This window comes from Emys orbicularis, chromosome 4 (genome assembly GCF_028017835.1).
Source record: "Emys orbicularis isolate rEmyOrb1 chromosome 4, rEmyOrb1.hap1, whole genome shotgun sequence".
NCBI classification, from domain to species: Eukaryota; Metazoa; Chordata; order Testudines; family Emydidae; genus Emys; species Emys orbicularis.
In genome coordinates, this window is record NC_088686.1 from 31,220,267 (window position 1) to 31,236,386 (window position 16,120).

Genomic DNA, 16,120 nt, shown 5'->3' on the forward strand with positions numbered 1-16,120 from the left:
CAGGGGATGGATCACGTGATAATTGCCCTGTTCTATTCATTCCATCTGAAGCACCTGACATCGGCCACTATCAGAAGACCTGGGCTAGATGGACCATTGGTCTGACCCAGGATGGCCATTCTTATGTTCCTATGTAAGTGTTGAATTAGTCTGGGCACAAAAAAATTTCTGCATTCATCTCCCTTTCAGTTCCAGATTAACAGATGTTTCCTTTTGTCATGTATTTGTTTAATTTGGAATGTGTTTTTTTCTGAAACTAAGTAAAGTGCATAAATAAACTTTAGTAATCTAAAAGCCAATCTCTACTTGATCTTTCCTATTATCATTCTAACCCTCTAACAACTTTACACTGTTGCTTTTACTTTATTTTTATTTTCTTGCTCAGCCCTCTTCTTTCTTGACTTGACAAGCCAGAATAGCGTCCTCCTCTTTAATAAATAAATAAATGAAGGCTATTATCATCATCTTGTCTGATGTCTTCCTAGCAGGTCATAAAATTTCACTCAGCCATTACTGCATCAAATTAAATAACAGATGATTGAACTAGAGCAGGTTTTTCTGAAAGCCAATTCTGTATGCTCTTGTCCATTATGTTTCCTCAACTCTCACTTCCAACTATTTGGCGACTTCCCCCCCCCCCCCCCACCTTTTACATCCCTACCAGTAAAACATTCAGTTAAATCTCACACTGTATAGGTGTTCTGTTCAAGTACTTGGTCCTGGGACATCTAAGCTTAAGGGTTTTGAAGGCCTGCTTTAAGATATGCAGCAACAAAACCTCAAAACATAACTTCACCAGCTCCCTTACACACAACACTCTGGTGGGAGAACACTCATTTAAAAAGACGGAGGTAGGAATAACATTGTATTTAAAATCTTTAGGAAAACTTGTTCCTGTGCAAGCTCAGTAGCAGCTTTTAAAAGATAGCGATTGTTATCCAAATGGTAGGTTTTTTTTGCAGGCTAGAAAAAGGATTTCTATCAATAGACCCAAGTTCCCTGTAAGCTGTGCAGTGGCTCAGCAGCCTAGTTAGTGCCACACAGGTGCTTAGGGAACCCACCCAGGGACCTGCCAGTCTCATCACTTTTTAAGTGTATATCTTGGGAATCTTGTTATTTTAATCAACATGAAATGAAGCGAGAAGAAAATATCCTTCCATTAAAAAAAAATGGGAACCTCATTTAAAAAGTGCTATCAAGGTTAAGAAAATCAAAACAAAACCCTTTACAATTTCACAGCTTTCAATACTTATTGGAGACCTTCTTTATAATAGAATTGGTCTAGCCAACATACAGTAAAACCTGCTTTAATATCACCTTGAGAGACCAATCAAAACCAGTTGCCCAGTAGGCCTAACCTTTAACTAAAGGAACAAAATAGTACTTTGGACTACTATCACACCTTCCATCTCAGAGCATGATATAAATATTGTTTATGCTTCACAACATACCTTTGAGGTAAGTATTTGTTCCCCAGTTTCCAGATATAAACTGAAATATGGTGAAGGTTAAATGATTTGGCCAAGTCACGTGCTAGAGCCAGGAATAGAACTCAGGTCTTGACTCCCAATCCCATGCTTCCTCTCTTACTAGAAATCCTTGAAAATACTTTAAAGTGCTCACATATGACACTGAGTTGCTTGGTGGAGATAAAAGAAAGGGAATTCTAGAGCCACCCAGGAATGAGCTCAAAATTATTCCACAGGAAGGTGTGTCAAAGATAGTGTTGTGACAGACTATACTTGCAGATAGAATTTTTATCCTATTGACAGTAATTAATTCAGCTAGGTATTAAATCTTTTAAACAAATCCACTGCTCATTTGTCAGCTTTGTGTAACTTGGTTGCTATTTCTGGCAGAGAAATTGAAGAGGAATACATCACATCTTGTACCTGTTAATTAAATATTTCTGCACACAGTCCAGTATGTGCAAATTAAATTACAAGATGTGAATTGTCCTCAGCAGTATATCTGTTACTTAGCTTGTCTGCTTTCATTGCCTCACTGAATGCTATTCTTTGAAAGCTTGAGGTTTACTTCAATTGCTGCTAACTCAGTAAAGTATGATCACCCACAGCTTATTTTGTCAAGTAAGATACCAAGATTGCCTCGGACACCTGAGCTGTTAAACATGGGGTGGGGTGGGAGAAGCAGACAGTCCATTTACACTTCATGCAAGATGCAAATTTCAAGTAATGTACATTTATACATAATCTTGTATCCTGAATTATTTCAAACCATTTTGCATGCTATCTATATACAGCACCACTGAAATGCATCTTGTAGCCACCTGCAGCAACTCCACCCTAGCAACTTATTAGTGCACAACATGCTACAGAACAGTGGAGGTCTTGTGGGGGGAGGAAAGAACATTTTGATCAAGGACTCTGAAGCTAACCCTCCTCTTCTATAAAGTACCATGGGATTTTTTATATCCATGCTGAATGGATGAGACCTCACCTTTTAAAATATTATGTGAGATTCTATACACAAAATACTTCAGGGAACTCAGTTTCCATACTGTACCTTGTAAGGATGAAGGAATGAGTCATCCCTGGTAGGATATGAACCTATAGTTTCAAGTAATCTAAGGCCTTTTATATACTTGAGATTTGGTGTCACTGCACTGGTGCAAACCCCAAGTGTAAGCAAGGCAAGTGCAAATTGTTGCTTTCCTTATCTACACTAGGGATTTGCACCTTGAAGCTACAGTTTCTGGACATGATGACTGAATTGGAATTAGTTCCAAATAAAGCCAAGACTTAAGCTATTCATTTATTTTCATCTTTCATAAACAAATCATCTTGGCACCTTGACATTTTTATAAAACATACACAACCCAAAGTAATGAGCTTGTCCCTGCTGCAAAGTTAACTTTTGTCCCTCTACATACTCCCCTTACCTCAGGAATGTGGTGTTTTTAACTCAAGATAGTTGGCCTGTCAGGGGGTATAGAGTAAACCTTGAGTTAGCACAATTCAGCAGCTGCTAACGTGACTACTCTGCAATCCTCTAATGCCTTCCACAATTCTCCATGGGTGCCCAAAAAGGACAGACAAGTTCTCAGAGAGAGTGGCTCAATTTATAGCACTTGCACTCACATATGTGGCACTAATACTAATATCCCTGGTTTTTTTGCATCTTGTGTTGTGCAGTGTGACTGCTCTTGCTCAAGCTAGGCTAATGTCAGTTAATGGCTGTGAAGACACACCCAATAAAACAAACATGCAGTTGGCCTCACAACAACCCATCCTAAATGACAATATAATCCACTAGAGTATAAACAAATAAAGAACATGGATCAGCAGCGTAGCGGGGGTGCTTCCTGCCTGTCCTGGCATCACAAAGAGCACCGCACCCTGGAAGCGGCCAGCAGCAGGTCCAGCTTCTTCTAGGCGGAGGCATGCAAGCGGTCCGTGTGGCAGGCACCCCCCCCCCCCCCCACAGCTGGGAACCGGCCAATGGGGGTGCGGAGCCAGTGCTCGGGGCGGGGGCAGCGTGTGGAGCCCTGTGGTTCCCCCCCGTCTATGAGCCAGACCTGCTGCTGGCTGCTTCTGGGGCGCAGCATGGTGTCAGAACAGGTAGGGACTAGCCTGCCTTAGCCGGGCAGCACCATTAATGGGACTTTTAATGGCCCTGCTGACCAGAGCTGCCATGACCCAGTGCCTTACACTGGGTCGCGGCTTGCAGTTTGAAAACCACTGCTATAAGAGGTAGCAATAGAATCTGAGGTCTTTATCTCTGGGAAAACAGCTGAAGAAAACTAAGTGAAATCCTCCTCCAGGAAAATTCAAATGCTGAAGACAAAAATAAATGTACATAAAATATCTGAAATCTGTTGTCTTGGAATTTGCTAAAAATAACCAGTTTTGCACTTTTCCCCTACCATGCTTTCCAGCACTGTGTGCCATTTAAGGTGGAAAAGATATACATTGAGTAACATTCCCCCAACATGCCGGATAGAAAAGCTTTTACTGTATTAGGATCCCTACTGTAGACAGCTAGTTTTGCTGCTGGTGTCATTTTTAGCACCCTGTCATCTAACTTGCTAGGAACAAGTCTAATGGATGTGGTTATGAATGCTGTAATGGCAGCCTTGTCTACACTAGCGCTTCCAATGTTGCTAACACTGTTACAATTAAACCAATGTTAGCAACTGGGAAATCTTTCTAAAGTATCCGCAATACAGATCAGGCTATTGAACCAGTGAAGCACAGTTAGGGAGGTTAATGAAACAACAGCAGGTATTTTTAGAAATAGTTGACATTTTTAATAGATATTGGCTATAAGAATACTTCACTATCAGAGATGTTATAGCTCCTCATTTATTACTTCAGATCACTGCAATGTTCCTTTAATAGGACAAAAACCTAAAAATTTACTATAGTGGAGCCAGCAATTCTTACACATTCTTGAGAGATTTTGCAGCTTGATATTTGCAGAAAAAATACGCAGCCTGATACCAACACTAATGAAATATTACAGGCATGATAGAAGATGGGGGGGCATGCTGTATTTAGGGATTTTCTCAGATACTGGGGGAGAGTCTAAAGCTTCCATTTATAAAATGTTTTTGGTTTCCATCTCCATGATGAAGATGCAGCCATAGTGGAACCCATACACCATTAGCCATAGTAGCTCCAGCCAGCCCTCCTAGCACAAAGGTGGGAACTCCATCCCTCCTTATCCCCTACACAGGTGGTTTTGACTTTCAAGTTTAAATGAGACCATTTAAAAGCTATTGTCGTTAAACATGAACAGGGTAAGATCAGGTCTGCATTAGAAACTTTGCCAGTATGTGCTGAGTCTACCAGCTTCTATACAAGGAGCCCTTTACTGGTATAGCATATTGGCAAAGTGCTCCTATTGTGGATGCAGATTGCTGGCAAAGCTGTATAGTAAAACCACTCACCATGAACAAAACAAGCTGTATGGGTAAAATGAAGTTTTGTCCATCTCGCTGTGCCTATATGAGGGGCTTTTTACCAGCACAGCTATGCCAGTCAGGATCCACTGCCCCAGGCTGACACAGCTGTGCCAGCAAAAGCACCTAGTGTAGACCTGGCCATAGTAATGTCATCAGGGCTATGTGCAGAAATTTAACTTGACCCCTTTTGGTGGGGGGGGTACATGTTCTGTGCCTTCCCCTCGCCCCAGTCTTGGGAGGAGCCCGCTCTTCCTGTCCCCCTGGCTGGAGCTTGCTCACTTTGCCATTCAGAGCACTGGGCAGAGATCACATTGCGTCAACACCCACCGTGGGCCTTCGCAATGCTTTGTTTAAACAGTCGTATTCCCCTGGTCCGCACCAGTTCTAAGCTGCCAGCACTGGCTGAGGTAGAACACCGCCCCCGCCCCCATCTCCGTGGAGGGGGAGAGGCAAGCGACCCCGCCGCAGCTGGGGTGATCCACATGAAGGGCCCAGCTCGTGTCCAGAGTCGTCGCCATCCCCCGGGAGAGGGCAGCGCCTCATCCAACCGCGGCTCACGCCCAGCCCTGCTTTGCGCCTCAGCCCTCCTCTGGCCCTGGCAGGAGCTCGCTCTTCCCTCCCATCCCCTGCCCTGGCCCAGCAGGAGCTCGCTCTTCCTTCCCCGTCACCACGGCCCCGGGGCTGAGAGAAGCTCATTCTCCTATCCCTGCCACCGCTACCCCAGGGCTGGAGGAGTTTTGTGCACCTGACAATTATTGGGGGGCCCGTGCCACTGCTTCTTCCCCCACTTGTGCAGGCCCCTGAATGTCACTTAGGACTGAGACATTTCTAAATTGCCAAAAGCCCTATTCTCAATGCAGTTATACTGGCATGAATGCTTATTTTGCTTGCCAAACTGGACCAAGCTACACCTGCAAAAGCACTCTTGTCACTATAAGCTGCATCAATGCTAGCAGGCCTTTTTATCTGTATAGCCATACTGACAAGCCTTTTCAAATATAGACCTGGCCATGGGTGGTGGGTATTGTAGGCAGGGGAGGCCATGCCTCCCCAAACAGCCTAGCATGGCCCTACCCATGCTCCACCAGGCCCCCTCCTGCCTGCTGCTCCCTTCTGTGGCTGAGAGCTGGGGCCGGGAGGTTGGTGCCCATGGTGTGCAAGGCCATGCCATGCCATGCCACCTGTCCTCCCGGCACTGGGACCATGCTGGGGCTGGGGGCTCCCCGGCCGCGCTGCCTGCCCAGCGCTGGGGCCGGGGGCACTCTGGCCACGCTGCCCGCCTGCCCAGTGCTGGGGCGGTGTGCTCTGGGCTCTGGCAGGGGAGCAGAAGGGGCAGGGCCTCAGGCAGAGGAGGGAGGGGTCAGGGGCTAGCCTCCCCCTAGGGTGCGTTCGCTCGCCGCCCATGGACCTGGCCAAAATAACTAGCCACTTTTGAAAGTCTTGGCTATGCATGCCTTCTTGTTCCATTCTTTATGCAAATGCAGCTGAGGAAGAAATGAGGAAACCTAAAAGCTTAAGGTGCAGTGGAAAAACCCCAACCTCCTTCCAGGCAACACAGTGTGACAGCAATTTCTCTCTGAACAATGAGTAAACAAGTGAATTCAGTTGTCATTAAGAAGAATGTCTCCCACTGTTTTTAAAAAGTGCCTTAACTCCTACTGAGGCTAGGTCTACACTGCACAGTTAACCCAGAATTTTGAGGCCTAGATCAGCCTCACCCAGGTGTGAGCATCTCCACTGGAAACCATAGCTGAATTACTGTGTCCTCAGTGTTTCTGCACTCACCCGTGTGCTGGCAAAAGACTCTTAAGTAGACTTGGCCTTTGGGAGCCCAAAATGAGATGCTTTAAAGGGATCTGATTTTTAGAGACTGGATACTTATGAATTTTTGAATATCAGACTCCTTTAAAGTATGTTTGGGGACCCAAAAAATCACTACTCACTTGAAAACTTTGGCCTATTTTAGACAAAAATGGATGTTTTTTTAACAGTTTTTTGAAAGATCTGATTGGCAGCTTATTCACAAAAGATTCAGTCATCCTTTTTGTGGTGACTGTGAAATCTCCGAAGAGTTGGTCAGTGATTTACGTGTACCTTTATGTTGGGCTGCATCTAAGGGTATACCTATATGAAATATTTTTCCAGTTATACCAGTGTAATTACACCAGTATCTCTCTCATTATTCTGGAATAAGAGTGCTTTTTTGACATAGCTTGAACTGCTTCCAAAGTGACAAACTAAACCAGAAAAAGACCTTCTTTTACCAGAATAAAAGTAACCACATGGGGAGTTGTGGTGGTATGACAGTGGTTTAAATTCACACCCTATGTTGTGTGGGTGTGACTTCCCCATGTAGATAAGCCCTAAATGTACAGAGACAGCAGATGACAATAGTTAGGAAGCTGCATCAGTTATATTGTTTTATAGAAAAGAGCTAGTGTTTTGCACTGAGGTTTTACAGTGTTAACACCTGAATGGTTGGCATCACCCTTATTTCCACTGCGGTAAATAAGAACATAAGAACATAAGAAAGGCCGTACTGGGTCAGACCAAAGGTCCATCTAGCCCAGTATCTGTCTACCGACAGTGGCCAATGCCAGGTGCCCCAGAGGGAGTGAACCTAACAGGCAATGATCAAGTGAGTCCTGTGAAGAAAAAAAAAAAAGATAGAGTGTATTGGAAAGGGCATTGATGAGAAAATGAGTTGCTCTAGTCTGCTTTGAAAGTACATATAATTAAAAAAACCTACCAAAACAAACACTGCACACACAATCTCCCCCCCCGCCCCGGGGGGAGGGAAGGAGGAAGGGGGAGAGAACAAGTGAATTACAGGACAGATGTTAGTCACATTTCTTAAGGTACTTACTGGAAGGCCTTCAGATACTTAAATGATGAGGACTGTTTAAGAACAGATATAGAACAGAATAACGTGAAAAGGAGTTCCAGAGAGCAGATGCAAGAAATGTAAATGATAAAGTGTGGTGCTAACACCGAAAGGAGTAAAACAGTCACACAAACAACAAACATGGCTATGAGAACAGTGCAGGAGGATGTGTTTGGGGAAGATAAGTAAGCAAAATGAGATTTTAGACGTACCAAGCGGTAGTAATGGCACCAAAGTGCTGAGGAGGAGGTTGAAAAGTGCAGAGAAAAGATGCTGAAGCAATACTGGGGGAGGAAAAAGGGCCACAGTATGGAGGAGGGTATAACAGGAGCAACAAGTGGCAAATAATCTAGCTGAGGCTGCTGCCCTATCTAGATTAAAATGATGTAAAGCCTAGCCTACAGAAGTTTACCAGCATAGCTATGTCAGTTAGGACCAATATAGCTATACCAGTAACAGCTGTAGCCTAAATACAATTATACCGGTATACCTGTGCTTATACTAGCATAGCTTATGCCAATTCCACAACCTGGAATAAACTATACCAGTATAAACACTGTTTATATATATTATCAGTGAACTGATATAACTGAATCCACATGATAAGGTTTTGATGGTTTAATTATACAGGCAAAGCCTAATGTAGACAAGGCCTAAGACAGAATATGCAAATCCTCACTTTTTGCCTTTTAAATGTCCCCAAAATAGCCCCTCCTTTCTTCAACTGACCTCTATTCTGATTAGTAGCAGTAGTACTAGGAGCACATGGAGTCCCGATGAGGTGCCATTTATGCCTAGTGCTTTACAATCACAGGGTAAAAAGATATTTCCCCCAAAAGTTTTACCATCTAATTAAGTCAAGATGTAATAAGTGAGTGTAACAAGCAATAAGGAAAAGAAGAGAGAAGACAAAGGAAATTCATACTAACCAGTTTACAAAGGCTAGTTATGTCCACAATTGAATGGTTCTGAGTTGGTTAATATTTGTACATCAGAAGGTTTAATTGTCCCATCTATTTGGAGCTTGTTTTTACAGGGAAATGTACTATAATTGTACCACTATAGTTATATTGGTATAATTCCAAAATAAGAGTGCCTTTTTCTAGTTTAGTTTATGTCAGTATTGTGGTAGTTTAGTTATACTGGTATGGTTATGCTGATCGAGTTCCCTGTGAAGCTAAGCCCATAGCCATTTACTGTAGGCACCACAGAAGAAATCCTCCCCAAAGATCTACGTCAAGGTCAGAAGAGTGACTGCACAGATTAGTGCTTTCCAGTTCTCTTTTTCCCTAGCAAACCTCACACACGTCTGCTTCATATCTTACGTTTTTACCTTGATCTCTCCTATTCTTGTCTTGTCTGTTGTCAAGATCTGTGTTTAATGTAAACAGTTTGGGGCAGGGACTTGTGAAGTGCCATACAGATGTCTATGTTGAAATATAAATATTTAAGTTTACAGAGCTGGGAGGAAGAAAATCTAGTCTGATGTAACAGGAAATATAACTCCTTTAGTAAGGACGGTTAGATTTCCAAAGTAAATCATGTGAAGAGATTGTGTTACAGCAGATTTTTTTAAAAACATGGAATGTACCTCACCTTTTCCTGGAATCTTGCACAATTACCATCCCTTCTCTGTGTCAGACTAGACTATGAAGACAGGGCTTTTCCTATATTATTAACATTTCACTAGTTTAACTAAATTGATCTAATTAAACCAGGTCAAACCCCTAATGTGGACACTCCTAAACCAGTTTAATCTTTGCTTAGCATGTGCTAATAAATTACTGATTTAAGCTAAACCAATAAAAGTGAGGTTTAATCATGTTTCAGTGTCTACATCAGGAGTTTTCTCTGGTTTAATTGGATTGATTTAAATTAAATCTGTGCAACTTTTCTAATGTCGACTAGATCAGGGGTGGGCAAACTATGGCCTGCGGGCCGGATGCAGCTGCCAGCCGTTTTAATCCAGCCCTGAAACTCCCGCTGGGGAGCAGGGTCTGGGGATTGCCCGCCTCTGACGCTCCAGCCAGGGAGCAGGGTCGGGGGCCACTCCACATGGCTCCCGGAAGCAGCGGCATGGCCCCCCTCCAGCTCCTATGTGTAGGGGCAGCCAGGGGGCTCCACTCTGCACGCTGCCCCGGCCCCAAGCACCACCCCCGCAGCTCCCATTGGCGCTCCCTCCCCACCCCACTTGGGGGCTGGCCCAGGCCTCAGCCGCACCTGCCTGAATGTTCCTCCATGCCCTCCCCCAGTGGGGTGCCCCCCAGAGTTTGGGGACCTCTGATATAGACAAATAGATTTGGGCGGCACAAGGAAACAGTAAGACTCTATTGATAGGCAGTGGTCTCAGCTGCCGACCCATTGTCAAGTTTTTTGTAGGCATTATACCAAAGAGTTTTAAGGAGGAATTTGAAGGTGGATAATGAATTAGTTTTGAAGAGGTTTACAGGGGGCTTCTCCCAAGCATGGAGGGCAGCCTGGGAGAAACCACTAATGTGCTTGTTTGAAAGTTTAACAAGTGGGTGATGGAGGCTGGTATTACTAGCCTACCAAAGATAAGAATTGACATTTCAATTGCAAAGGAGAGATAATAGGTAGGGTGGGGATAGGCTGTGAAGGGCCTTGAAAGTGAATATAAACAGTTTATGTTTGCAATGGAGAAGAGGAAGCCAGTGGAGGGATGCAAAAAGAGGGATGACATGGTCAAAGTGGCAGGCTAGGAGAAAGCCATTAAGCCTTTGATGACAGCTGTGTGCTCAGGCTTTCCAGAGGCTCTCAATCCTTTATATTTACAACTAGTTACTGAAAGCCCATGCTGTTGCATGGGTGTCATTCAGAAAGTCGTGTGTGTAAAAAAAAAAAGCTGAAAATGGGGCCCTCGTTTCCCATACACTGTGTTGTAGTGAGAAATATTGCTGTTTGTACATGTTTCCCAAAGTCTGTGCACAGAGCTCGCCCTGGCTGGAGGCACAAGCATCTTTTTGCAACCCCCAGCTTCTCTGATCAGCTACCACATTCCACCTGCCACAGAACCTTCGGACTCCAACATTCCATCCTGTTCTCACAGCGACCAGTGATGATAGAATCTGGTGATATTCTGAACAGAAAGAGCTCTCAGCCATGATTATAACTGTTTTCATCCCTTCACACTGACTCAAGACATTTTAGGCTTCAGAGTGACAATTGTGAAATCCTGTTATTTAGATGAGGATGTTGGTCCGGAGTTTCTTTTAGACAAAAAGCCTATAAAGTGATTTTCTTTTGTTCCCAAAGATTAACAAGGACATTCTGCTCTATTTCAGGCTGATGTATGCCATGCTTACCAGATTGTACACCGAAATGGAATTCCAGATGAACAGATCATTGTCATGATGTATGATGACATTGCAGATAATGAGGAGTAAGTGAAGAACATGGCAAGAATATTAAACCATATAATGTATATTTTTTCTGTTCCATAGTTAGCAGTAGTACTTTGTGTGTATGTAGCACCTCAAAAAGAAGAATCCTAAGCATTTCACAGAATATGTACAGGGACCACTTCACCCATCACTGAAAGAAGTTCACTTTAGAATGTGTACCTTGCAAATTTCTAAATTTCAAGAGTAAGATTCTGATCTCAGTTATGGCAGTGTAAATTCAGAGCTCCTTGGTAACTTACTTTTGCATGTTGTGATACAAGTAAACAATCTGAATTTTTAATATACATAGTAAAAATTATCTGTTATGTAGTGCTTTACAGTACAGACATGCCTATATAGTGAGGTTTGGGGGGAGGGATACCTCAGTGGTTTGAGCATTGGCCTGCTAAACCCAGGGTTGTGAGTTCAATCCTTGAGGGGGCCATTTAGGGAACTGGGGTAAAAATCTGTCTGTCTGCTTTGAGCAGGGGGTTGGACTAGATGACCTCCTGAGGTCCCTTCCAATCCTGATATTCTGTGATTCTATCTTTAAGGGCCATTGTCAGCCTGTTTAATCCCCAAAGCATACTTTACATGAAAAAAGGAAATTCCCATGCATCGTCAGATTTGGTATCTTTGGCCATATTTGCCTTTATAATACAACCAGCTCTTACATTGCACTTTTCACCAGTAAATATTGAAATGCTGTACAAAGGAGGTCAGTATTTCTGTGCAGCTGCACCCAGTTTCAGTGATAGCCCTTCACTCTGGACTAATTTCAACACTCAGCTCTAACTTTTCTGGTTCCTAGAAGCTATGTGGGCACAGTGACAGCCACACCTTAGTCAGCTGCCTTAATTGATAAACTGAACTAGGTGACACTAGCTGGTTAATAATTTGCTATCAGTGACTGCAATTACACAGCACTGGCAACAGTTCAGGTGTCAAAAGAGAGTAAAGCTATTTAAAAGCAGAACCAGCAAGGGCTACTTCAAGCACCCAGGCTGAAAATCCAGGGATTATAGCCATCACGGACTATGTCCTGCACTCTCAGAACAATTTACCTGGTCTTGCCACTGGGTTCATGGGGCTTGAGCTGGGCATATGTAATTGATAAGGCACAAAGACCTCCACATGATCATTCAAAAATCAGTTTTAAAGAGTGATGCTTTTGTAAATAAATATGTACAAATATTTGGGCTTGATCTTGTCGACGTTTCATGACCTTTTAATATTTTTCTAGTTAATTTGTTGGCACTATATGGCATATGATTTATTCTTAATACGTGTGTCCAACTTAATTTTCAGAAATCCAACCAAAGGCATCGTCATCAATAGACCCAATGGCACAGATGTGTACAAGGGAGTGCCAAAGGACTATGTACAAGAGGTAGGACCGAAGTAATCTCTACTATTCACCAATATATATGAGATTTAACATTCCCTAGTGACCCAAGTAAATCTTTTTTCACCCCCCAGACTGTTAGATATTCCTGAATACATTTAGTATTAAGCCTCTGGTTCATACAAAGCACTGGAAGGTGTTCATCCAGTTGGATGGCTTGGCCAACCTTTCCTAACCAGGATGTAAACAGAGGGCATATTAAAGTGGAGCAGAAACTATAACAATAGACTATTCCATTATTTCTGCACCATGCTCAGAGTGAGGGGAGGGGAAATCTTACAATTAAAAAAAAAATCAATAACTCAATGTGTAAACATGCACTGATTAAATTTCACTGTAGATTTGATTAAACAATCACTCATTGAGTTTATGGCTCAGTAGCCCAATATCTGAGTAATTTACAAGTTGCCACTAAGAGTATGTCTACACTGCATACTCCTTACGGCGGCATATAGAGTATGTACACTGCATGCTCCCCTAGCATAGGTCTGAAGAGCAGTGTAGATGGTGAAGCACAAGTAGAGTAAAGACAAGCCTGAACTCTGTGGGTATATACCCTACGCAGCTCTACATGTCCAAGCAGTGCCTCCCATCTACATGGCTATTTTTAGCAGTGTAGTGTCCCTCTGTCTCCCTGCTGCCAGAGTCTTTCTGTGCCACAGGGGAAGGCTCCGGCATTGGAGAAGGGCTCTGGTGGGGGGAGGCAGCAGGGAAAGGCTCTAACAGCTCCCAGCAGCAGGGAGGGGCTCTGGCAGCTCCCTGCTGCCTCTCCCCTGCCAGAGCCTTTCCTTCCCACAGTGAAAGGCTCTGGCAGTGGGGAGCTGCCAAAGTCTTTCCCTTTTGCCTCCCCACTGCCGAAGCCTTTCACTGCTGTGTGTAGCTGCACACCACAGTGGACACAGCCTGCTTTTTACTGTGGCATGTAGCTACACATATCCTACACGCTGTCACCAGTGGTGTGCCGTGCAGACATACTTAAATTGGAGGTAGTCTCAGAGATCTGCGTATGCAACCATAAAGCCTGTTGCAAAGAGCTATAAAAACAGCACTTAAATTTTTCATACTGTCACCTGCGTTCTGGTCTTCTCTACGCTTCATTGAAAGTAATAAATAACTTTTCAAACAAAGACATTCCTAACTTTGTTAAAAAATAGTCACTTATTTTACTGAATCCTGCCAGTAGTTAGAGACTTCTACTGGATAAATAATATTGTTTGGCAAACGCGGCTTACATTTTGTACTTGTTTAATTGGAAATGAGAAGCAGTAGCCCTTTGGTATCAGGTTAAATGGCGAGAACTTTTTGACAGAGTGAAACCTACTTAAAGGGATTGAGAAAAATCAGTTGCTTAACAGAAGAGGATCAGAACTGTGCTTGACATAATAAATTCAGGATACTTTCAGCCAGTCTCCCATGACAGGAGATCACCTAATAAAAATGACGCGAAGTATAGGTTTCATTGTATTTTACATGTGCAATGACTGGAGCGTTTGCCTAGTTTCCCGCACTATGACTGTTGCCTGATTTCCAAGAGCAGCCACGATCTAACAAACTGCAGTGAGTGACCATCAAGATTAAGGCCTTGTCTACACCAGAAAGTTGTACTGGCATATGCCAAGGTGTAAATTTAAACAGATACAGTTATACCAATATAACTACGTACACGCTTATTTTGGAATATGTGTCCTTTTTCAGTTTAGCTTATGTTGCTTTGGAAAGGGGCTAAGCTAAACCAAAGAACCACTTTTATTCACACATGGAATGTGTATCTATATCATTTTATGTATACTGGTATAATTATACTGGTATAGCTAGTAAAACTTTCCTGTATAGACAAGCCCTTACGGGAAAAGAAAAATGCTGCATATGAAGATCAGTAATAATGGTTATCATAGGCACCAGCTCCCAAAGCCCACCCCAGCAGCATTCCTCTGCATTGTAAAACATTTGTTGGTTCTGTTGTACAGAACCTGTCTGTCTAGGTGAGTAGATAAAGTTGACTGTTACTGTATTTCATATTTAATTTTAAAACTCTCTTGATCTGTAGGATGTTACTCCAGAAAATTTCCTTGCTGTTCTGAGAGGTGATGCTGAAGCAATGAAGGGCATAGGATCAGGAAAAGTATTAAAAAGGTAACATAGAAGTTGTGTTCAAGATATGATAATTCAGATCATATGGGTGGACACTCATGTGCTGATATTGAGTAATGTTGGGATTTAAATGAAATCTTACTTATATTGTTGTCCAGACTGAGGATTAGCCAGACTGGTCAATGGCTATTCTACATCTTTGGAATTAGTAATGTGACAATTCTACTTTTTTAGCAATCTAGTATCAAAAAGTGTGTGTCTGTCTCAGATTGATACCAAATATAGTGTGGATTGAGATCTAGATATCCACAATAGAGAGCAACTTGGCTACTGCAGACAAGTTGGTGGAGAGAGAGGGGAATTTTGGCATTGGAATCAAGGAGAAAAGTTACAGAGCTGGACTGTATTTAAATTGGTCATTGCCACATAGCTGTAGTCACGTGGGGCTTCACCTACATAGCTCAGGCTTAAAATATTCAGTGTATAAATACAAGATTAGAAGTGCTGAGAAGGGCTCTGAGCTTTTATTAATGAATATATTGCTGTACTGCTGCAAAATTGCTAAACTGGAATGAGGCCTAAAAGGTGAACACAGCTAAACATTTCATTAGCCAAATTAAAAATTGCATTTAGGCCCATGGCTACTCATACACGGGCATTTTCAACCTGCGTCCCTCTCCCCCCCCTCCCCACATAGTTGTAAGGTAGTGGATGTGCAGGGGTCCCAACATCTATTGCTACTCAGTAAGAAGACAGTATTTAACCTTACTTGCATCCATGCATAGTTGTCATTTGCATGAATGGAACAACTTTCTGATCCCCGCGGCAGACTACACGAGGTCTTCTGAGATGAAGGCCTGTAAGTATCCAATACACAAAGAATTTCAGAACCAGACTAGTACAAACATAAATCTGGCAAAATAGCTAAATTTTAGCAGAATGGAGAAATAGTCGAATCCTAAGTTGGATAAATACAACCATACAATTCAGAGCAGGTTGGCCACATTGTCTTCCTTCACACAGTTACACTCATTAAGGGTCTTAACAACAAAGAAGAATCTTTAGAATCTCTTCCTATTATATTGCGATAACTTTTAGGTATGGAAAGTCCTGTGTTAACTATGTCTGGTACTGGCCTACAATATTCCAGATACATCAGGGGAAGATGAAAATCCATAATGCACCAGGTCCTATTGTGCATTACATACAGATGGGTTGTCTACGCTTGAAACGCTATAGCGGCCCAGCTGTAGCTGCACCACTGTAGCACTTCAGTGTAGACACTATTTATGCTGATGGGAAGGATTCTCCTATCGGTGTAGGTAATCCACCTTAATGGAGCATCAAGGATTAGAAGGCTAAAAATCCCAGATTTGAGTACATTGCATTCATAGAACACATTTAAAATGTAC

At 42.8% G+C, this 16,120-nt stretch overlaps 1 protein-coding gene across 2 annotated transcripts in view; it reads left to right on the forward strand.

The window, feature by feature from the left end:
• LGMN (legumain) overlaps positions 1–16,120 on the forward strand; it is a 39,417-nt gene that overhangs the window by 10,325 nt on the left and 12,972 nt on the right. For both annotated transcript variants that reach the window (XM_065402728.1, XM_065402727.1), the window contains exons 3-5: positions 11,114–11,211; positions 12,521–12,602; positions 14,665–14,750. In XM_065402728.1, the coding sequence (XP_065258800.1) occupies positions 11,114–11,211; positions 12,521–12,602; positions 14,665–14,750 (266 nt within the window). The remainder of the gene's footprint in view (positions 1–11,113; positions 11,212–12,520; positions 12,603–14,664; positions 14,751–16,120) is intronic.